Here is a 24,533-nt window from a genome sequence, read left to right as displayed (position 1 = left end):
GATGGATGGATGAATAAATGATGGATGGATGATGGATGGATGGATGGATGGATGGATGGATGGATGGATGGATGGATGATGGATGGATGGATGATGGATGGATGATGGATGGATGATGGATGGATGGATGGAAGGATGGATGGATGGATGGATGGATGATGGATGGATGATGGATGGATGATGGATGGATGGAAGGATGGATGGATGGATGGATGGATGGATGATGGATGGATGGATGATGGATGGATGGATGGATGGATTGAGAGCCTGGCCCGCAGGAATAACCAGGAGAATCAGGGCTGTGGCCCCCTTTGAAGCGGCCACACAACCTGGATGCAATTTCCTGCAGGGAAACTCGGCCTCATTCTTCTGAAGTGGATAAACCAAGTTTTGTAAAACTGATTGTGGGAGGTGCTTTGACATGAGGAATGAAAAGGCCAGGCCTGGCATCTCCCTGCACATCCCGGTGAAGCAGGGGCACTTCTCACTACCTGCCCTGTGCCTGGTGGTTTTTTTTCCCCAAAGAGAATTTTGAAACTGAGGTCAAATTGTGCTGTTGTTCTCCAGCAGAAGCTGTAATTCAGCAGCATTACTACATGGATGTTAATAAAATATTTGGGGCTCTTTTGTGATAAATTATTGATTTATCAACTTCAATCCCATAAAATTAGAACGGCAAAAGGCAACAATTTCTTTCATCTGGGGGGAGGAGGAGGAACTTTGATAATATTACTTCATTCATGCTAATGAATGACCAAGATGTAACTGGCTTCACATTCTCTGTTACCAAATATTGTCACTCAGATAAAAGTACTGCCACTGTAAAGAAAAGCCTTGTGGCATTACCAAAACACTATTTAGAATTCTCTGGTTCCCTTTAACTGATTATTTTTTTTAAAATTTTAATGGGAAAAATACCTTCAAAGACTCAAGATCTCTGCAATGGCTTTCATGGTGGCCTTCCACAAAGGAGTCTTCTGTTTGAATTTTAATGTTTTTAACCAATGTTCTGTGTGGAGCACATATGTCCTTAATGAGAGGGTTGATGCAGTTCATTAGTTTATATTTGAGGGATGAAACGTTGCTGAGTGTAGCTGTTAAATTGTAATTGATAATGGCCGAGTAGGGAAAATTTAGCATTTGGCTGTTTAAAGTTACACACAGGCTAATCCCTGACTGCTCCCAAGGAGAGGGAATACACATGATGAGGAAAATGAGAGGTGTAAGTGTAGACGAAATTCAAACTTCAGAGCAACCGGAGGTGAGTCCGTGGGTCTGGTTTGGGCAGGGGGGTAAGAGGTGAAAGGTGTTTTTTAAGTGTGAAGCACAGCAGTTGATGAGAGCCTTTCCTGCATAATTCTTCATGATTCCTGCCCTTTTCCAGGCTTATTTGTGCTGGGGTGACCTGGCACCACCACAGTTAGCCCTGGATGGCTCGGTGATGCTGCCAGGGCACCGTGCCAGGCTCCAGTTTGTGAACCACAGAGGTTGTACCCCTGGAATTTCTGGCTCATTTATCCTCAGAGCTGGTGAAAAGTATAGTCTGGACCACTGGGAATAATCAGCATCCTCTGCTCCAGAACAGCCCCAAATCTGTGCTTCCAGACACCATTTTTCAGTGGGATTGCACGGCTCTTCTGCCTGCTGGCCTACGGACACATCTCAGAACACTGCTGCCAACAGTTTCATGCACAAGGAGCACGGAGCCAAGCTGCAGAATTCAGTATCAACATCCAAACTGTGAGATTTGGGAAGAATCTTAGTGAATTAAAGCTAAAAACTGCACAGGATTAGATTCCTTTTATTTCTGCTGCTCCACAGCAACATGTGGGCACTACATGTGTTTTGGTGGTACATTGAGGAGTAGATAATCTGTATTTGGTTATTCTCCCAGACAGTCAGTAATAATAATTTGAAGGAGGGAGATTTTAAAAAATGCATCTGGCAACTCTGTGGGTGTGTTTTGTCGTTTGTTTTATTTTCCCCCCCCCCTTCTTTAAAAAAAAAAAAAAAAAAAAAAAAAACCCCCCCCACAAAACCCCACCCCACAATATAAAATAAGAAACAACACCAGAAACAGCTCTGAAATAATTATGAAACCAATAAATAACCCCTGAGCTCTAACGTACACAGATGACTTTCCAGAGGCGGCAGGCAGGCTTGTGTGTGGAGTAAAAAAAAAAATTTTTTAAAAAAAAATATATATATATATATTTATATTTGTATTTATATTTATAAAAATGGGAAAACTCCGGGAGCAGGGATGGGAGGGGGGACTCCGGAGCCCCCAGGAGCTGGGACCCTGCGGAGGGGTGGTCGCGGGGCTCAGATGTGCCAGGGGCACAGGATTAGCTTTGGTCCTTGCCAAAACAACAACAACAACAACAACATGTGAAATAGCCGACACAAACCTATTTAAATAAGGAGGGGGAAAAAAATAAAGAAGAGAAAAGAAAAAGAAGGAAAAAAAACCCCAAACAAACTGGTTTGTTGTTTAATTTTTTTTTTTTTTTCCCCCTAAGCAGCCGAGCCCAGCTCATCAGCAGCTGAGGCAGGAGCAGGAGGGGTTTTGGAGTTAACTGCATGCAGGAAATCTCTCACATCCTGAGTCCCAGCTCGCTCCTCTCGGTAACTGTATATTATGGGGCTGCTCTCCAGCCCCAGCTGATGAAAGTTTGTCTCCCTCAGTCTGGGCTGCGATGTCAAAGCGCCTCCAGGCAGCGCAGCCGCGCTCCCCCCGTGCGCTGCCCCCGGCCCGGCTCCCCGCGCTGCTGCTGCTGCTGCTGCTGGGCCCGGGCCGGCTCCTCTCGGCACAGCCCCGCGGTAAGTCACACACAGCCCCCCGGGGCTTTCCCCCAGAGGATCCCGAGCCTCGCTCTCCGTTTGAGGCGGGCGAGGAGCAGGGAGATGGATTTTTAGAGCGCCGCTCCCCCTGCTCCGCTGCGGGCGCGGAGCGGGAGGTCCCGGCCGGGAACACGCGGAGCTGCGGAACCCCCGCTCCTCTGCGCGGCTCCGCGGAGATTTCCCGGGAAAACTCCGCTGTGCGGCCCCCCGGCACCCCCAAACCCGCCGGGTCCCATTCCCCGGCACCCCCAAACCTGCTGGTCCCATTCCCCGGCGCCCCCATCCCCTTGGGGTCCCATCCCCTGGCACCCCCAAACCTGCTGGTGCTTTCTCTGCACCCCCATCATCGTGGGGTCCCATTCCCCGGCACCCCCAAATCCGGGTCCCATCCCCTGGCACTCCCAAACCTGCTGGTGCTTTCTCTACACCCCCAAACCCCGCCGGGTCCCATTCTCCGGCACCCCCAAATCCGCCGGGTCCCATCCCCCGGCACCCCCAAACTTGCTGGACCCTCCTCTGCACCCCCGTCCCCCTGGACCGGAGCTGATCCCGGGGATCCCCCTTTTGTCTGTATTCCGGGGGCGCCCTGCAGGGTCCCGGGGAAAAGCGGGGGGAGGGTTTGGAAATTCTTTCTCCCACGCATCCCCTCCAAACAGCCCCCGGGGCTGAATTCAAGGGTCTGGGAGTCTTCTCAGAGTTTGGGCTCTGTTTCCAGCTGGGAAAAATTGCGCGGAAAAACCAAATAGTGATGGTAAAAGCGTCCTGGCTGGGGAAAAGTTTCCTCGCCGCCGCTGTGTTCATTCAAAGTGAGCTCCAGGCGGGGAGCGAGGATTCAGCTGTGGAGCGCTGTGCTGGCCGTGTTACGGATGGGGAACAGCCCAGAAAGGGATTGTCTCTCCCTACAGCAAGTTTGGGGTTTATTCTGGGATCCTCGGAGCGCCCAGCTCTTCTCCTCTTCGTTAAGCAGCGGCTGTCAGCGCGTTTTGTGTGAGAGAGGAAAAGAGATATGAATGTGAATGCATTTAACAGCACCGAGGGGTGTCTGTGTCCCTGCCTGTTACTACAAACTCACGTTTTTGGTCTTTTTGGTCTTTTTTTTTTTTTTTTTTTTTTTTTCCCTCCTCCGGTGTAACTTGAAGCTTTGTAAATATTTGCTTATCTCCAAACTCATTGACGGCTGCTTTCACTGGTACTTTGGCTCTTGAACTCGCTGAGAGAAAAGATGGGGAGATACTTTAGCGCATGGAAATCCCGGAGGGGGAAAGGACAGGGTGTTGCCTTTGATCGAGCGCCTGGAATTTATCTTAGTGGATTAACAGGAGTTGCAGCTTTGCCTTTTGGGAAGGGGGGGGGTCTTGTTTTCTTTTTGCCAACACTTGTATTTGCACCAAATCAGCGGGTGTGGGGTAAAGGCTGCAGAAATTCCCTGGCAGATGAAGAGAAATAGGTGTCCTGTGCCTGTTCTTTTGGTCTTTTGGTGGGGCAAGGGAGGGTTGTGAGGATGGGTCCCTCCTCTAAGTGTGGGACCCACTGTGGCTGGCCACCCCTCCACGGTTTGGGAGTCCACTTGCAGTTGGGAAGATTTGAGGAGAAATGCTTCAAAGTGTTTGTCCCTACAATACTGAGAGGGCGAACTGTGGGTGACTTGGCTCTAGCGCACAGATGAGCGAGCAGAATGGGAAGAGGGGGTGGAAATCCGGTTTCTCGTGGCTCAGAATTCCCTCAGAGCCAAGCTGAAGCTCTGAGGTTACGCTCACACTGATGATTTAAGCTCTGTGTGAAGTTTGTGTCAGCTGCTCATCTCTCTGGTGTCTCTAGATGTGTACATTTGGGCAACTGTGGTGGTTGCTGGCCCTTGGATTTGCCCTCCTGTATCTTCCTGCTCCTCTTCTTTCTGCACCACCTCTGTAATTTGCTCTTGTCCATCCGGAATATTCAGTGAGCGTCCCCTGCCTTAATTCCACCTTTTCCTCTGGAAGCAGAGCGCAGCTTTAGCCCAGCCAGAGCTCGTGCTGCTTTCTCGGTGGCGGAGGTGCTGAAAGTTCCAGCCGCGCCTTTCCACGCTCCCAGTGGCATCCAGTGCTCTTGGCTGGGTTGGCACGGGTCTCGCTGGGCATTCTGGAGCCCTGCAGGACATCCAAATGCTGCCAGGACGTCAGAATTTTTACATGAACTCATGCTTAAGGCAAGTTGGAGTTCCGATATGCCTTTGAGAACTGGGTTTGAAATGTGTGGCAATAATGCCTGTGTGGAGAGGTCTGGTATTAAACAGAAATTACCAGGTTGTGGGCTAGACAACTTAAAATAGCTTTGTTGCTTGCTTTTAGGATGTTTTCTTTCCATTTTTTTGTGGTTTTACAATTGCCCTTTTTGATTTCAGTCTTGTGCTGGGTTTCTGCTTAAAGGACCTCATGGACGAAAAGGAAAACTCAACCAGGCCAAATTAACTTTGTTGTCCTTGTGGAGAAGGATATAAAAGTAGGATCAGATCTGATCTTACATTCTCAGCCAAATACCTTAAAATCTACACCTGTACAAGGTTTTTGTGGTCAATGCCGTCCTGTTTCTGCAGGGCAGACAAAGTGATGCTATGGATGGGGAAAATACAAATTAGAGAGCGTGTGTGTGCACAAACTTTTAAATTCCTTTTAAATATTGTGTGTTAGCTGGGAAAACAGCAGGAAAAAAAATGACTCATAGAATGGGTTTGGGTTGGAAGTGACCTTACAAACCATCTTGTTCCACCCCCTGCCATGGGCAGGGACACCTCCCACTGTCCCAGGTGGCTCCAAGCCCTGTCCAGCCTGGCCTTGGACATTTCCACAGCTTCTCTGGGCATGAAAAAATGCAAATCCTAAAACTGCAACCCAAAAGTCTTCACCTTCAGTTAAAATCACTTCTGCCCTGATTTTAATTTGCTACTGATTGCAGCTTCCTTGGGTTTAATGGAAATAAATTGCAGGAGAAGAAATCTTGTCTTGTGCTCTAAACCTGATTTCTCCATCGCCCTCTGTGTTTTTGAGCTCAATTATAAATCCCGTCTTCTCTCAAACTGCTCCGGCATTTGTGGCAGATATTTCTGGTGTCTGTGTGTGTAATCACCTCCTTGTCTGCTGATTATCCCCCTCAGGTCCCCTGCAGACAGCCTGGCGTGAGCTGTCCCTGCCCATGGGGCTCCAGAGAGCCATGCCAAAATCCCCCAGCAGAGGAATTTGATTCCCACCCTTCAGCAGTGTTTGCATCCTTGACCCCCAGCTCGCTGGGGAGCTGACAGGCTCTTCCCTGGTGTTTCCTTGGGTCTCTCATCTCTTGCTCTGCTTGGGATTTTTGGGAAGGTCCTGATCCAGATACAAAGAGCATCCTTGAGCTCGCGATTGTCAGGCTGTGTTTTGGGGTGGTTTTGCATCCTGCTGGGATCCCCAGTGGGATTTCTCTGATGGCATGTGGGGGACTGCAGCAGCCCAGGGCTGTGTTTATCTGTTCATCCCACTGAAGAGGTCTCTTTATCTGTTATTCCCACCAAGGCCCTCACTCACCTCCCATGATCATGAAATTCTGTTCTCAAAAGGCTCAACTCATCTAAAGGCTTATTTGGTCCTCCAGCAGCCTTCCCCAGACCTCACCTATCCTCCTGCTGCCAGATTTATCCCTGCTGTTCCCAGCAGATCTGACACTGCCAAAAGCTGGGCTCTGTTTTATTGGTGTTCCCGAGCCTCCTCTTGGGCTGTGGCAGAGCGAGGGGTGAGCCCTGAGCTGCCTTGTCAGGGTGCCTGGGCTCTTGGGGTGGGTTTCTCTTCCCTTTTGCTGTGAGAGCTGCTGGAATCCAGGAGCTGACCTTTTTAGGGTGTTTGGAAATGGGTCTGGAATGCTGTCAGGTGACACAGCCGGGCCAGCAGGCTCTCCCCAGCTCCGTCTCACACCATCCCATCCTGCTTGGGATGCCAGGCTGTTCACATTGCAGGGGATTTTTTTATTTAATCCCTTTTTTTTCTGGTGACTCTCCTTCCTCTTACCAACCGCTTATGTTTTACTGCACGTCATCCCGGATCTCGCTCTCCCCGTTGCCTGCTCTTTGTACTCGCACTTCAAGCAGCTCCTCAAATTTCTCCCTGGACAGAAGCACATCATCTGCACAATTCTGGAGTGCTGCAGGCCTAAATCACACCTGCAGAGGCTTCTCCTAGGTCCTGCTGAGTCTCCAGGGCAGATCGATGACAAAGTAAATTAAAACCCCACAGTTTGAGGGTAGCGGTTGATTCTCCATAGCACAGGGCAGTCCAAGAGCTCAATCCCTTTTGTTCCTGGTTAACACAGAGCAAAGTGCTTCAAATGTATTAAATTTTTATCTTTTTGATAGCCCACTGACTAAGGGAAGGGATTGTTCTTAGCAGAGCCCTGCTCCAGCGTGTTGACCCTTCTCTTTTTAGGGTCCGTGCAGGATTTTGAGATTAGGTTGGTATCGAGTGACTTGAACTGCATCAGCTAATCAGAAATTAATCTGTTTAATCCCTTCAGGATGTTCCACTGATTTTTTTACACCCCATACAAGTGAGTTTGCTGCTTTCCATGACCTGGAGCTAGGATAAGAAAGAGTTTGGAGGCAGGAAATTGTCCTTTCACAAGGTCAGCTTGCTAAAAGCAGTGATTAGAAGAACAAATTCTCTCTTGTCCCAAATCTCTGATGTAATAAGGCAAGAAGTGAGATGTGTCATGGCCTGTTAGCCATGCTGGAAAATGCACATCAAGGCAGAAAAAAGCTGGATGCAGAATTTGGCACAAAAGGATCTTTAACTCATTTCTTTTGAGGTATTTTTTAAGAGGAACTGTGTCAGCCCCTGGAAATTTAGTTTAATAGTATGTATCATGAGCATTAAGTGAAAAACCTTCTTCTGACAATGGTGAAAGTTTGCTCTTTTCTTGCATCTTTTAAATGTGTTCTAAACCTGAAAGCAGCAGAGAGATAAACCTCATGTGTGATTGCTTACCTCTGAAAGAATATACTAAGATACACACTTCAACAAATTCGATATTTGTGGGATTGTTTTGGTATAGCTATGCAAAAAAAAAAAAAAATTACAAAATGACAAAATCTGGACTTGGTCATTTAATGAGGGGATCATATGGGCCGGTTCAGGCCTGGAGCTGAACATGGCCAGTGTTTTATCCAGCAGCACTGCCTGAGTGCAGCGACGGTCTGTGCTGGAGATCCTCTGCTACCTCAACAGAGAGAAGATACGAGAAGGATAATTCAGTGCATATTATTTAAGTTTATATTCTGCCGCTGAGAGCGCCGTGATAATAGAGTTGGGAGTAAATTCCCCACATCCCTCTGGACACAGCACCTCACCCACGTTCCTTGTAGAACTGGAGATCATTGAAGGGTCTCCAGGTTAAAATCTGCTCTTGCATTTGGTTGTGCGTGTGGAAGCATGAGGTGGGCATCCCCAAAGAATGAGGATTTATTCCTTCACCTCTTCCTCCCTAAGTAAGGCACAGACATGCTTTGGGTAAATACCAAGGCGAAAGCACGGGATACTTGCAGGAATCCCAGAATGGTTTGAGTTGGAAGGGAACTTAAATCCCATCCATTCCCACCCCTGCCATGGCAGGGACACCTCCCACTGTCCCAGGCTGCTCCAAGCCCCAGTGTCCAACCTGGCCTTGGGCACTGCCAGGGATCCAGGGGCAGCCACAGCTGCTCTGGGAATTCCATCCCAGCTCCTCACTACCCTCACAGAGAGGAATTTCTTCTTGATATCCAATCTAAATCTCTCCTCTTTTAGAAAGAAGGCACTATTTACTCTGCATGCTGCATTTTCCTTGTTTCTGTGCCTGAGCCTTCTTTGGCATGAATTCCTTCTCCTCCGTGGACCTGCCTCCTTTGTACAGCCTGGTGCTGGAATTCAATATCCTTTTTGCAGCACCCGAGGATGTGTAGAACAGATGAGTAGAGCTGTGGTTGTGACATAGGGACATATCCTGCCCTGAAGAGAACATAAAAATAAATGTTCTTTGCTTCTGTAGCTCATCTGCTGGAGGAATGTGTGAAAGTCAGGAGTCATGGAGCGACCCGGAGCTTATGGTGACACTTTCTGCAAGGTCACACTCGCAAACCTGGGCAGGGGAGGTGAACATTAAGTACCTCCAAGCTGTCTTTTCATTCATGTTTTAAAAACCAGGAGAGAGATTCAGTGGCAGCTTGTGCAGGAACAGTTCATGTTCCTCTCCCCGCTGCTGTGTGATGTGAGGATCCAGGTATTCCCCGCACAAACAGAAACCCCTGGTGGACATCAACTCCTCAGCCCAGCAGCTCCTTTTCCAGGCTTCCTGCAAATCACATCCTGTGCCTGCTCGCCTCAGCTGTGCTTCCCAGAGAAATGTGAAGGGACGATTTGTGTGCCTGTGACGGGCACAGCTCCCACTCCCACTCCCACTCGCCGGTGCTTTTCCCTGCTGGTTGGACACGGGGAGGAACATCGCCGAGGCGGGTCAGTAGATCATTGCAGAGAGGGATTGCACCGTACCTTTTGAAAGACCAAGAGGAAATTGTGTTTTGGAGAGTAATTTGAACTTCGCTCGGTGGAAGTAGCCTTTCATGAGGCTTTGGAGGGGAGGAGTTGGAGACGAGCACTGGACCTGGATTTTCACATAATTATGTGGACTCATTGCTGAAAAGTGAAGATATATTTAGTACCTTGTTCTCTGCCCTTGGAGCTGAGCGGACTCCGTGTGCTTGTAAAGCACAGGTTATTACTTCTCTGCCTCAGTAAGTGCTTTTGGTAGGTGCTGCTGCTGCAGAAGGGTGCAAGGCTGAGTTCACAATCAAAACAAGGATCTGTGGGATTCCTTGGGGAAGAAGCAGCAATTTAGGAACAAGCAGGTGTGTCCCAGTAGCACCTGGGCTGAGTTGAGATGGGACATCCTTCACTCTGGCATCCTGGAAATACCTGTGGGAAAGGCACCGTGCAACCCTTGAGGATTTTCATCCGTTTTTAGCCGTGTCTGCCTGTTTTTCCAAGAGGAAGTGGCTGGGCCAATTGATATGGTGTGGATCAGGGCTTGGAAAAGAAGCAGCTGAAAACAGGATTTGCAGCAGGAGGACAGAAGTTCTCCTAAGCTGTTGTGCCATGGACTTTCCAAAGCTCCTTTGGGTTGGAATCTTGCATTTCTGACTTGACCTCTTCTGTGAACTCCAAGCCCTGAGCTCTTCCATGGGGGAGCCTCTCGATCCAGCCCCATGACCCACTGTGCTGAAATGCCCTTTCCTTCAGAGCTTCACTGCTTTATTTCTCTATATTTCGAAATGTTCTCTTCTAGGAAAAAAAAACCACAAAAAACCCCCCAAACAACTCTGTCTTTGGACTGGTCCTGAATAGTAATTCCTCAGTCAAACATAACAGCATCCCAAATGAGGCTGGACAGCTGTTTCCCAAATATATCCCTGTGTATATTCTGTACACATCATAAAGCTGGGTTTGGGCTATTTGAAACGTTCTGCAGGCTCCCTGCCCCCTCCTGCAGTCAATGGCAAATGTTGTTCTCCCAACTCCACTTGTCACGTTTTGTTCTGGAGAACAGAGATATTGAGATATCCTGGCTTCTCTCCTCGACTGCATTTCAATATGTATTTTGTATAACGAGGGCCCAAACCCTTCTGCCATTACTTATGCTTTAATCACACTGTGCTCTGCCCAGATTGCTTTAATGGCATTTGCATCAGCAGGAGTTGCTCTCTGTGATGAGCAATGTTTCATCTGCAAACAGAGGGGACGCATCTCGGGCACTCGAGGAGGGAGGATCCGCCCGGCCCGGATTTGTTGCAGCACAGCTCTCCAATGAGGGATGGTGCAGCATCCTGATTGGAGAAATAGATTTTCAGGAATTAGAAGGAACAAAGCTATTTTTACAGGAGTGGGTTTGTTTTGTTTTGTTTTGTTTTTTGTTTGTTTGGGGTTTTTTTTGCAGGGTTTTTTTTTTTTTTTTTAAAGACCTGTCAAGTGTGATAGCTCCCTTTTAATTTTCTAGTAAATGGCTTTTTGGCATATGTTGTCTGCCGAGAAACGCCTGGTGCAGAGACATCATTTTGTACTTCAGCCATGACATTACTCTAGATGAGAACTGAAAAGTTATATAGATATTACACCAATATATAAACCATGTGTGTTAGGAAGACAAGTTCAGTTTTGAAATATTTGCCTTAGCTATGCTTTTCACTTTCAATCTGTGCCAAACATGTGCTTGAATGACTGATGGAGTCATATGGTTCCCTGAATAAAGCACTTTATTGTGCTCAGACTTGGAGCCTTCCAACAGTTGTATTACAGAAGCTTGAAGATTAAGATGATCCAACTGCTTAGGGGGTATGTCCCACAAGGAACATTTAGGTTTTTCTTTTCTTGTCCCCTCCTTGTCGATTTTTTTTCTCTTTCTCTGTGTCATCAGTTTGTTCAGCTGGTGGGGCAGTGACATTGACCGCAGAGAGTTTGGGGAGGAGAGCAGCAAGTCACCTTCCAATTTCAGCTTTCCCTGCCGTGTCCACAGCAAAATGTTGAACACATGATATATTCCAGGCAGTTTATGGGATTTCATGGGGGAGGGCTGAGAGGGCCGTTCCCTGTCGCTGATTATTTCATCAGCAGAATCAGATTCAGGAAAGGAGTAAGTGTGCACGAGGAAGTGATGACAGGAGGTAGATCTGAGAGTTGTAAACCCCAAATATCGAAAGCCGTGTTTTTAATGCTGTTCAGTTAATGGGGATCAGGGAATCTCCATTCCTCATCCCGGAGCTGCCTGGTCTGGATCACTGGTGATGCTGCAGAGTTTCATCTTTACAAACCCATCAAGCTGGAGGCAGGATCTTTTTCCATTAGGAGCCAGAAGAACAGAAAATTAAATTCAGAAATGCATGGAGTCCTCTTGCTGCTGCCTCTCCTCAAAGGCTCGTCAAAGACCTTTGCTGACTTCTCGTGTTTGAAAAATGTGTGTACACGAGTAGCAATTTTGCAGTGTGAAAAAAAGGCAGAATTCAAGAAGATCCATGGAATTAGTTGCCTTCCAAGGGTTACTTGTGCTTAAATGCCTGAGGTCTTGGGTTTGGGAATCTGGGAGAAGGGAGAAAACAAGTAAAACTTTGTGTTTAGTTTTTCCCTCGGGGGTTTTTTTTTTTGTGACTTGTTTTCCAAGCAGGCCATTAAAGGACTAATTTTCCTGGGTTTTGTAGGAAGAATCAAGGTACTGCTTAGAGGAGCAAAGGCTAGCTGGGAAAATAATTCACGATTTTGAGCTAATAAAAACTTTTACTGCAAGAGACAAGAGTTTTACGTATGCACAGTTGAATCTTGCCCAGGCTCTAGAGCTTATAAATAGAGGAGGGCAGAGTCTGGTGCTGGGCTGCCTTTTATGAAGCTGTGGAAGTGCTGGAAGTGGGATAATGGGAAGCACCTTATCAACGTGGTGGTTTTTGTCCTTTCTTTTGAGAGGGTCTCTGTGTCCTCAGCTGGTGGTTGATGAAAAATTTAAGCTTTTGACTTTTGAAAAATTTGACCCCATGCAAGTTGCAGGGCTGGCTTTGTTTAACCATTATGCGCTGGAAATCTGGTACTGGTTTATTTTCTAGCATTTTTACATTTATTATGAAATAGAATTTTATATATATATATATTTTTTTTTTTTTTTTTCTTTTTTTCTGTATTAGGGAGGTTGTGGATTCCCATCCCTGGGAGTGTCCAAGGCCAGGTTGGAGCAGCCTGGGACAGGGGAAGGTTCCCTGTCCATGGCAGGGATGGAATGGGATGAGCTTGTGGTCCCTTCCAACCCAAACCTTTCTGCAAGTCTGTGATTTTATTAAGTACCAATTTGTTTTTCCTGTCTCAGGCAGAACAGGCACCATTTCAGAAGGTGGTTTCAGCAAGGCCTGTGCTTGGATAATGTTTAACTTGGGTTTGGCTTTTTGCTGGAGGATGGAGTGAAATAGAGGACTGGAATCCCCAGGCCTTGGCCACATAGTTGGATAATTGACACTTTTTTTTTGCCATGATATAATTTGACCCCTAATGTTGGCAATTTCCATTTCAAGCAAGTTGGCTTTTCTTTTCTTTTTGTTTTCCTTGATGGACAAGAGCTGGATGTGATCCTCTGTGCAATTCAATATTGGAATCCTGTCTCACTTTATGTATAGGCACTTTGTGCTCCTGCCATCTATAAATACACAGCACTGGCGAGATAAATACTGAGAGGCTTAGGAAGCTAAGGGACAATCACGGGTCCTGTCACCTTTGGTTTTCTAGATTATGTAAAATAATTCTTTTAGTTCCCTTCTTGTAATTGTCTTTCCACTCCCCTGCTCTCCCTGGCAGCCTTTCCAAGCCACCAGCTCCAGGCTCAATTCATCTTTTGTGAATGCAGGTGAGGAGAAATGCCCTCAGCATTCCAGATGTGCTTCTCTCCCCAGCTCTCAGGATTGACTTGGATCTCTGGTATTCCCTCGAAACACCTCTTTTGGTGCAGCATTATCAGTGTTATCCCAAAAACCTTGTGGGGTCATTCTGGTGTTGCCCGCTTTGGGGAGCAATGGTTAGAGCAGAAACATTAATGATCCCAAAGGTAGAACCCTCCTGGGTTACAGCCCCTTGCTGCAGCCTGCAAGTTATTGGGCTCTTTGTAATATTCCTGTCCTTCTCTGTGCAGTCACATCCCACCTCTGAGCATTGGATATCAGGAGGACTCTTGAGTGAAGGTTGCTGACAAATATACAGACCGATCCTTATATATTTTCTCACTGAACTGTGGTAAAACCCTTCTCTTGCCTCGTTGTGGGTGCTGTGTTTGTGGGCAGCTCTCAATTCTTGCCCTGTTTCACACCTTCGTAAAGTTCCTAAGTTCACCTCCATCTTGAAGGAGAAGGCTTGGTCCTCCCCTCTCAGTGTGTAACCTTGAGAATTTTGGATTAAAAAATTCTGGTTTGAGTTTGGAGGTGACAGAAGAATCATCCCAGCTGAGAGAAAAGCCCCTGAGGGAGGGATAAAGCTCTGTGCCATCTGCTGGGACCCCAGGCAGCACTGGAGGCTCCTGGGGTGCCTGAGGAAGTACCAGACCCAGTGCCAATGGGTGAGCCAGTGCTGCATGCATCCAGGTGTGAATCCATCCTCCACAGCCAGGAATGACCCCTCCAGGTTATGGATCCCCCAAACTGAGACCTAAACCGAGGAGGCTGATGAAAATGAGGTGGGAAATGGATAAAGGATGTCCTTCCTGACTTCCAGGGCATTGCCTGCGGCACTGCCCTTGGCTGATTTCAGTTTGAAGAAAGATTACTCTGTTCCATTCTTCTTTTCAATCCAAAGATTATTCCAGTGCTTTGGGTGTTTTGTTGCAGAGGAAAACGAGGACAGGCTGTGACTTGGAATTTTGATCCGGTTTGTAGTAGGAGAGGTAACACAAGGATAATTCAATTTAATCCTTTTTTTATTCCCTCGCTTCTGTAGTTTTCATGGCTCAGCAGTGAGTGCAGGGGGGGCCACGAGCGGTGTTTGGGGAAAGTGTGAGGAGACAGAGCTCCAGTCAGGGATGGAAATGGACATCCCACAGCATCACTGGGACCTTGGCTCTGGGGCTGTGTAAGTCCTTGAGTTCCTGGTGACTGATGGAATGCTGGAGCCTCTCTCCTGTGAGGACAGGCTGGGAGAGCTGGGGCTGTTCAGCCTGGTGAAGAGAGGGTTCTGGGGAGACCTCAGAGCTCCTTCCAGTGCCTAAAGGGGCTCCAGGAGACCTGGAGAGGGGCTGGGGACAAGGGATGGAGGGACAGGACACAGGGAATGGCTTTAGGCTGACAGTGGAGAGATTTAAATGGGATTTTGGAGAACAAATTCCTCTCTGTGAGAGTGGGCAGGAGCTGGGCTGGAATTCCCAGAGCAGCTGTGGCTGCCCCTGGATCCCTGGCAGTGCCCAAGGCCAGGTTGGACACTGGGGCTGGAGCAGCCTGGGACAGTGGGAGGTGTCCCTGCCATGGCAGGGGTGGCACTGGATGATTTGTCAGTCCCTTCCCACCCAGCCCATCGTGGGATTCTCTGAACCCTGTTATTCTGTGTGTCCCTGTTATTGTGTGGGACAAGAATGGGCCCGTCCCCGGCAGGAAGGAAGCTCAGCATCACAGTTGACTTTTCTGTAAATCTGTGTGTGAGAGATGGATGTTGTTTATAAACCAGCCCAGGCCTGACTCCTGTCCTGCTCTGTGCTGGGGGGGCACAACCAGCGCTGGCAGGAGGCTTGGGGCGTGCGTTTACTGGGATATATTCTATTTTCCTTGCACTTAATCCCACTTTATCCAGAGCTGCTCAGCATTGGGCACGTTCACCTCTTTGTTTGTCATGAGGACAAATAAATTGCTCTGCCTCACTAAAAGCTTATTAGTTTTAAGTAAATGCAAATCTGGAGAGTGTCTGGGTTTTTTCAGGAGGCAGTGGCCGCTAAGCAAAGATGTCACATCACATGCTTGGAGTTTATTTTGCACAGAGCTTGGAGGAGCTGAAATAAAAAGCAAAAAGATGAAAACCATTCTTAACTTCTTTGCCAACACGCCCTTGTACGACAGTGTGCAAAGCAGAAAAGTTGTAGAAGTACATGGCAGATGAAAAATATTTAAGCCACACAAAAGCCACTGACAGGTAACATCTACTCATCTCACTATTTGTACAAAGTAGCTTTTATATTACTGGGGGGGGAAGAATAAAGGGCGCTGCATCAGCTTGTGGGCTGCTTGTGGATCAAAAGCATTACCTTCAGTGCAGGCTGAAAATAGAAAACAGACACAACTGTGAAGTTTTTCCTGTGAAAAAGTGGGAGATGAGCTTGCGTCAGGAAGAGCTGGACAGAATTTCACTGAAATGGAAAATAAGTAGGTGAGTAAGGAGGTGCATGTGACACAAAAGATAGGAAACCTGGGTCTAATATAACTTTCTGGTATTGCAGATGGCCTGATTTTCTTCTCCTCTCACGACACGTTACCGAAATTTCAATTCTCTGATTTCAATTATTACCCTATTTATACTGCTGTAGTACCAAGAGTCCCTGTAGAGAAGAGGCCTCATTATTAATGGAACACAAACAACTCTAATGGTTCAGCTTCAAAGAAATCCTCCAGAAAATGGGGAAGGGAGATGCAGGAGTGGCAGGGAGGAAATACCAGCACGTCTGAGTGCGTGAGGAACTGCGGCTCTGGGAGCTGGGGGCTGTGTTTGGGGTGATGGGAGCCCTTCCTGAGCACAGCTCCCCGGGCACATCCCTCCTGGTGCCCCCGGGATGCTCCTCGGCAGGGCTGGGTTTGTGCTCGGAGATGGGATCCCAGTGATGCCTCGGGAAGGCTGACCTGGAACAGAGACTGGGCAGAGCAGAGAGTAAAGGAGATATTTATTGAAAGGCCTTTAGGATACTCCTTGGGCAGGACGAGAGCCTGGCCAGGGGTACACCCAAGGTGGACCCAAAATGGTCACAAAGTGGACCCAAAATGGTCACAAAATGGACAAAAGGTCATGAGGTCTCACACTTTGATCAGTTTTGGTCCATTTGCACATTGGGGTTTAATTGTCCAATTCCAGCTCCAGGCTGTGAGGTCCCATCCTTCTTGTTCCTCCCTCCAGCCACCCTTGTTTGTGCTTTTGGGCTGAAAGTTGTCCTTGGTGTGCAGCAGGAACAGGATTTGTTTTGTGTCCCTGCTGTGTGCAGAGAGCTGAGTGACCCTGAGTGTGAGCTCAGAGCTGCACCCTGGGCAGCACAGAACCTGAAATACAGCAAAGATAAAACTTAAGGCATCACCAGAAGAAAGCTGGGGATGTGTTTTGTTCAGATGTTGTGCAAGGTGTGAAGTATCCCTGACTGGGATAAATTCCTCGGTGTCTCCAGCTGAGGTGAGGGCCGTGCAGGTAAAAGGCTCTCCAAGGTTGCCAGGAACCATCCAACCTTTGTACCCACCTGGGTTTTTCCCATTTTTTTCCAAGTTTCCTGCACTATTCCTGCTTTATTTTTTTGCCCTGACTCTCTCCTTGCATTTTTTGTGGGTTTTTTCCCTCCTGATTTAGAATACTCCTCTCCCCATGTCTGTGTCCCATTGCCTTTCAGATCTCTTCTGCTCAACATAAGTGTGAGTTACTCTTCATGATCCCTTATTTTCTGTCCTGTGTTCTTCAGAGCTTTGCAATCAAGCTGCAGAAACCTATTTAAAGGATTTACCTGTTTATATTCCCCATACTTTATTTTTTTAAATTTAAAGGCTTGCTTAGAGTTTATTTATCAGCTGTACAGGTTTCTTTATTTTGCAGTCTTTCAAAAATATACCCAGTCCATAAATATAATGAAATTTCAGGAGAAAAACATTATCTGAGCTACAAAAGACACCGTACTGTGCTTTTATCACACTCAGGGCAGCTGGGAGTTAAGCAAGTGCACGATGCACGTGCCCAAATTCTCTCCAGAATGAGGCCCAAAATTGGGCTGCAGTGCTTCCTCTGCCTTCCGCAGGAAGCTGTGATTTTTATCACACCCAATAATTTAAATAACAACATTCAGATAAGCGGCCAAGTATCTGGCTCAGGGAGAGCAGCTAGACAGAAATCGATCTCGTGTTTTTTAAATGCTGTGGCTTCAGAAGAGTTTGCAAACCCCGGAGCTTGTCTGCTTTGTTTCCCCCCAAATAAATTATCTTCTCCAATAAAGATATAACTGCTGCCTATAAACCTGTCTTGATGTCTGTCTCCAGACTATCAACACTTCTGCCCAAGGAGCGTTTTCAGCAGATAAATAAGCACGTGTGGAAGATTAAATTCGCTCATTGTAACCTTGCTTTGCTGTGCTCCACCACCATCACTTCATTGGGATGGAAGAGGCGTAGGAGTGGCCAGACTGAACTACGCTTTGTGTGGATTTTCCTCCTTTTCCCCATTATATTTTTATAGCTGCTGCACTTCCAGACCAGGCTGTCTGTTTAGGAATAACACATCTGAGCACAAATGCTGATCCCTTTCCTTTTTTCTGCTGTTTTGGGTAATGCTGTGAAGGTCATGCTTTGCAGGGTGATCAGGAAAGGCGCAAGGAGGAGTGTCAGAGAGACTTTGATGTTTCCTGGTATCACCATGGCAGCTGCACGGTGTCAGACTACGTGGAAGCCGTGCAGACAACGCATCCAAGGGAGGATAAGGATCCTCCAAGGGGTTCTGAAAACTTAGATCTCATGACACTTTCAGAGTGCAAATCCCACAAAATAATGGAAGGGCCTGAGTCATTTAATTGGTGCAGTTGAGATTGCTCTAGCGAGCCAAGGAGAAAGGAGAGCAGGGCTGGAGCCAAACTTTTCTCATTTTGCTGAGATATGCTTCATAAATTCCTGTTCTGAGCAGGGAGCTTCCTGCCTGATAATGAGAATAAAGGGTTGGAGGTTCTGTCTGGACCCTCCCGTGCTGATGAGATGGTGTCTCATGTGCCTCCCCAGGGGAGAAGCAAATCTTGGGCCAGGTTTGGATCATCTCTTCTAAGGGCTGACACTGTGTCCTGCCAGCCCTCTGTCGCCTGGGCTGCGTTAAAGGGTGTAAGGACTCTGTGACAAACAACTTTCCTATCTCCAATATATTTTATCTTTTTCTCTTGTGAGTTTTTGTTGGTTTGTTTGTTTGTTGGGTTTTTTTGGTTTTTTTTTGGTGTATGTGTGTGTGTTAGGTAAAGTGTTGTATTTTTTAAAGCATGTTGAAAAGCACCTGACTTTATTTCTGCTCACATTGGCCTAGCCATAATGACAGCACAGATGCTTTTAAGCTAATTCTAGCAGTGACTAAATGGGGTTTATTCTGCTCAGAATATGACTCTTCATGCTCTGAGAGCATTAGGGGAGCGCAGAGAGTGTGGCAGACCCCACCAGAGTTTCGACTATCCTGTGGCACCTGGAAGCCATCCCTGTCTTCTCTTTGATTTATTCTCAGTTATTTTTCCAGCTCTTGTCCTGATACTGGTTTTTAGGGCTCTGCCTTGACAAGCACAGTGCCATTAATATGCTTAGGGAGAGGAAAAACACTTGATAAATGCTGCATGCAAACAGCTTTTTGACCTGGTGGTATGAATTGAAGTCATTTGCCTGTGTAGGAGTAGAATGTTATTTCAATGAGAGTTTATATTCTCTTTCTATTCCAGGCTTTTTTTTTTTTTCCCCTCTAATGTGCATCCTCCATGATGATATCCTTGCATCCTGATATCTCTACTCTTAATGTGCAGTCTTTGTCTTCTGCTGCCACCATCAAATCCCCCTCCAACTCTCCCCCCAACCCCAGCTCTCTCTGAAATTTGTGTGGGTTTTGACACTGACATCCCGAGCCCACAGTGGTTTCATGTTTAATCCTTTTTCTGAATTATTCCCTCTTGAAATGTGCTGCCAAGTCCCTTCAATAACAAGGTTCACCTTGTCAGATGCCCTTCCCAGCTAACCTGAAGCACTTCTCCCTGTCCTTAGGTGAGAATGTGGACAGCAAAGTGGAGTCCCCGAGGCTGCCGATGTCAAAGGACCAGTCCAAAGATTATGAGATAACAATTCCCCTCCTTTTGAATGGAGAGCAGTGGAGACCAGTGGATGGCATTTATTCAAAGGTTAGTCTTCATTTTGCCTATTTGTTCATTCTGAGGTGTGCAGCAATCTAAAGGCTGCAGGGAGAATTCTAATGCACTTTCATCCTACAGGTTATAAGAGTGTTTTTATATTGTTGTTGCCACATATCTAAAATTGTTGCTTATTTAATTTAAGTAATGGATAAGGCTTTTGGTTGAAATGAATGTCTTTTTTCCTGCAGAGATGCATTCTTCTTCCTGATGGCAGAAATGAAAGTTTAAAGTGAAATAACCATAATTTCATTGACTGAGATTCTATCATACAACAGCAAAACCAAAACCGAGGGAGGGGCGAGCACGCCAAACAGTTTTGTTTGAGTAAATACGCTCTGACAGCAAGAAATTTAGGGACCAGTGTGTAAGTAATGTTGCTGTGCTGGCTGCAGCCTGAGGCATTATCTGGACTTACTTATCCCATGGGAGACCCCAAATTCCATCCCCTGTGCTGTGCTGGGAGTGAGGGTGACTCTCCCTTCACACTCTGCATTCCCTTTGCCTAACAAGGGAAGGATCTGCCACTGCCTCTGAGCAAGCAGAAATTGTTTCCCCCTCCTGACAGGCCCTGATAAGCTTCCCTCCTTTTTTCCTCTCAGACATTTGTAAACAATATAGGAAACTGCTTTTTGGGTTTAAAAAAAAAAAAAAAAAAAAAAAAAAAAGGCTGGGTTTTGTCTCCTCCTTGAGGTATGGAGATAGTTTGTTGTTTATTATCACCAAACATGTCATGGGAATCTCTTACCCAGCCTTTTATCTCAGGTCCAGTTTGATTCCCCCTCACTTTTAATGTCGTTCCTTTAATTACCTGGATGAGGAGGGGGAAAAGCAAAGCTTTTAAATAGTTAAAATAAAAGGAGGAAAAAAAAAAAAACCAACAACAAACTAGCAAAACCCACAAAAACAGTGCAAAAAAATGCCCAGAGAGCCAATTAGAAACAGCTTTCCTTGCTGGATTGGGAAAGTGTTCCGTGGAGAAATCCTGCATGACTACTGCCACTGCTTGCAGGACATGGCTTTGGATCACGTTGCTGATTGACACAAGTAGGTGTGAGAAGATATTTCCAAACAAGGGCTCTGCCTTTCAAAAAAAGCTTGTCTGGATTAAATTTTTTCCCTTCTTTTCCTCTGTCCCTTCCTAAATAGGAAAGAAGGGCCAGGCCCAGTTCTGAATCTGTGCAGTGATGAAAGGGATATCGGAGTGGGTGTAGAATGGCTTATCTTGGAGAGATAACGCAGATGGCTTGGTCCTAGATGTATGTGCAACTCTATTTTTAGCTCATTTAATTAGAAACAGGCATTCTCCATATAGAGAGAGACCTTTTAGCTACTCACTGGAGCTCTCTGAGAGAGTTACAACCGGGTATCTTTCTGTGAGTAATGATAATGTGATTTATGTCGTTAATTTGTTTCCCAGAATTACTTTTCAGTTTAAGATGATCACTAGGGAAGATTTGTGGCTTGGTAGAAAGATCCACGTGCTGTATCAGCACTTTTTTTTCTTTTTTTTTCCCCCCCTTTGAATACTTCTTTTCCATGGAAACTTATAAATTAAATACACAAAAAGTGCACATCGAGCTGTGGGAAGAACAACAGCGTCAGTGGTAGAGGAGAAGAGTAATGAATAGCTTGTCACATAAATATTGATCAAAAGCACAGAAGTTAAACACTGCTGTATTTGATGGCTAAATGGGATCTATTGTTCTTCAGCTTATTTCAAAGTGTTCTTCTCTTTTATTTTAATCGTATACGAAGTCAAAAAAAGTATGTACTTGTAAGAGGGGAATGGTATTGCAATAGGATATATGGTAAAACAAATAATGGAGTGGCTATAAAAATGCCAAAGGATTAAAGTTATTTGTGTACAGATAATTGCCTGGCAATGATGGCCCCGTTCCCCAATCCTTTAACTGTAAATACTCCTGCTTAACAATTAGTTCCTGGGAAAGCACACTCATCATTTAGCGCAGCCTTCTCTCCCATCTTGGAGATAAAACTGTCCTTTTATTTACCCCAGGAGCTGCTGCAGTGTCTGTTGGAATCTCTCACTTGGAATCTGTCAGGAATGATTATTAAGCTAATGACTTTCTCGTTGAGGGCCGCCGACTACACTGTGCGAAAAATGTGAGATAATTCACAGTGTCTAATGGCACAAACACACAGAACTGCTCAGCAGCAGCGAGAAAATTCCATTTACTGAGGGGAGAAAAAAGAAGAAAAATTGCTCACCTCTAAGCAGATTTTACTCTAATACACTTGGGATGTGCTTTTTCAAGGACATCTCGCGATTTAGGTGCTTCCTGTGAAAGTTTAAATTAGCGAGAGGCATACCCCAGTTTTTAGATTCAGACACGTAATTAAATTGCATTTAAAGAATTTGGGGTTTCCTAAGTGTAGATTAAGTGTTTTGTGTCTGGAGAGAACTGATAATTTACTGGTCAATTTTTCTCTTCACCTTCCTCAACTTGAGTCAAAGCTCTATGAAACCAAAGCCAGGATTTCATGGTGGCACCATTCCATAAATGTTCGTGCTTTTTTCCTTTTTAAAAGATGCCTGTGCTGATGCCAGCACTTCTTGTAGAATCATGAAATCCTTTAGGCTGGAAAATACCCCCAAGGTCATCGAGTCCAACCTTGGGGCACCACCTTATCAATTAAAGCCCAGCTCTGAGTGCCATATCCAGTCATTTCTTTAAGACTTCCAGGGATGGAGACTCCCACACTGCCCTGGGGAAGTCTGATCCAATTCTTACCCATTCTTTCAGTGATTTTTTTTTTTTTTTTCCTAATATCCAACCTGAGCGCAACTTTTAGGGCCTTTTCCCCTTGTCCTATCAGCATCCTGGATAGGGAAGAGCATTTAAAAAGGAAAATATAGATACTTAAGAGAAGCTGCTATGGAAATATCTCAGTGTTTTTACAACTGTGTGATGCTGTTTGTTTAGTTGGGGTTGCTAACATTTCTCCTGGCATCTTTCCTTTTTAAAATTCAGAAAATATATCATTTTCAGTGAGAATACTTTACTGGTACCTAGTTAAATTCTTTTATTAAGTGGATACAGTACTCAGCTGCCAATCCTGAGCAGGCTGCCCAAATCAGTGGCCGCTATTTTAAGTGTCCAGTTGTTGCTGCTCAGGGCTGCTGAGGAGAAAATCCTGCGCTTGTGGTGTGGCAGCGAGAAGGGTTGTGCAACATCGCCCTGTGCTCCGGACAACGGCTGCCCACATTCCCTGCAGATGTGATTTCCTCCTTCCCTGAAACCTTGTGTGCATTAGGGCATGTGTTGATAGGTCGTTAGACATTAGAGCCCCAGTTGTCCTTCCACTTCTCTTTTTTCATTTGCTCAGCGCTTTGCGCTCTCTGTCGATTGCCACCCCCCACCTCGGTGCTTGCTTTAAACGCACGAGGGTTGGGTTCTATTCTTCTTAGATATTTCTCAGGTTTGAACAAAACAGTTTCATTTTGTGTTATTTAAGTGCAGCAAAAAGCCTCTCCCCCCGCCCCCCACGTATTTCCAGCTGAATATTTTTCCTTCCAAACTTGGCTCGCGATTCCCAAATCAAGCCAAGTTTGATGAGAGTTTGGGTAAGTGATGTTTTAGTACACAGAACACTTTAGGGAAGATTTTTTTTTTTTTTTTTTTGAAGACCATCTGTTTGGCTTCAGCTTCTATCCTCACACCCTGTTAGGGACACAGAGGGCTTGGTGTGTGCCAGATCCCTGCAGCACAGGAGCTCTGGGTCAGGTAATATCAGCGGCGTTATTCCGGAGCCTGCAGCACATCCCTCCTCTTGGGGAGACAAGAGCCAGGCAGGAAATGTTCCACATGGGCATTAAGGGGCTTTTGGCTCCATTTTTATGCTTCAAATGTCATCACAGTAGGGAAATGCTGCCTGGCAGGGCAGGCATGGAAAAGCTGGAATGCTGGGGGGTGTCCCGGTGTGGCATTGGCCTGGGCTGACGCTCGTGTTCCCAAAGGGGCACTGGTTAGTGGAGCTGGCTTTGGACCCAGGGCTTGGTCCAGATTGTAAAAGGCATGAAGTTGTTGAGAAATGGGAAGTATTTAGAGAGAATTTGGTGTGATCAGCTACCAAGGTAAACACTGAGAGCTCAGGGTGTGGTAGCAGTCGCTCAGCTGGGGGGTTTTCCCTGCCCTTGTCTGTGTAGGACATGCAATGCCATTGCTGGCACCTGCAAGGACTCAAAAGAGAGCCAGGACCAAGTGCTTTGACAGGTTTAATCCTCTCAATTTTCTAAAAGCCCATGGGCAATTTAGGTGCAGCTTTCCTTACGGGGGGATATTTTTCATATTTTGATGTTTACGGATTTTCTTTTGTAATCCTGACCTCTGTACCTGTCCAAGTTTGCAAGTTGCCAGCCCAGGTCGCTTTCAAACGATGGAATTTCAAACAGGGAGTTTGAGTTCTGGTGTTGAATTTGGGGGATGTGTGAATCAATGAGCAAATTTTGCTGCGTGCCTTCTTTAAAATAGTGAACCGTGGGAAGGAAGCTGCACGCAATCCACCTGTCACTGGGTTAGACCCTCAACGCACCTGGATCACCGTGAGCCTCACGGGACTTTTAAAATACTGTCACTGGCCTCAAGATATAAAAATAGATTGGAAAATCCACCTCTCCCCCAGCTTGCAGAGAGTGAGACCTCCTGTTCTGTGGCTTCCCACACCCCAAGAGGCTGGGGTTGTGTTGGAGTCACAGACAAGCAGAGGAAAAGAAAGGTGAGAGGATGGCAAGACCTGCAAGACATTTCCAGCACCCACTCCAACACCAGTGACTTCCAAGTCCAAACAAATCAGAAATTCTTCTCTCCTTTGGGGAGGGGGCAGTGGATTCAGGGAACAGTAACACTGCTTGAGCAAGCTGAAGTTTTCAAGGCCAGATTCTCAGCTCGTGTGAATCCGTTTCCTTCCCTTGCCTGAGCTGGAATAAATCAGGGCTGCAAATTGAAATCTTAAAGAAGGGCTTTAAAAAAAAAAAAAAAAAAGGAAAAAGAAAGATGAGAAGGCAGAGTTCCTTTCTTTTTAGCAACACTCTTTTT

General features: G+C 46.3%; 1 protein-coding gene across 1 annotated transcript in view; it reads left to right on the top strand.

Annotated features, from left to right (window-relative positions):
• The first annotated feature begins 2,616 nt into the window (after positions 1-2,616).
• ADAM12 (ADAM metallopeptidase domain 12) overlaps positions 2,617-24,533 on the top strand; it is a 175,803-nt gene continuing 153,886 nt past the window's right edge. The window contains 2 exon segments of the mRNA XM_040071649.1: positions 2,617-2,823; positions 19,331-19,464. Coding sequence (XP_039927583.1) covers positions 2,700-2,823; positions 19,331-19,464 — 258 coding nt within the window. The 5' untranslated portion in view covers positions 2,617-2,699.

This window comes from Hirundo rustica, chromosome 8 (genome assembly GCF_015227805.2).
Source record: "Hirundo rustica isolate bHirRus1 chromosome 8, bHirRus1.pri.v3, whole genome shotgun sequence".
In the NCBI taxonomy this organism is placed as follows: domain Eukaryota; kingdom Metazoa; phylum Chordata; class Aves; order Passeriformes; family Hirundinidae; genus Hirundo; species Hirundo rustica.
Note: the sequence above shows the minus strand (reverse complement) of the source record. Positions and strands in the feature narration are given on the sequence as shown.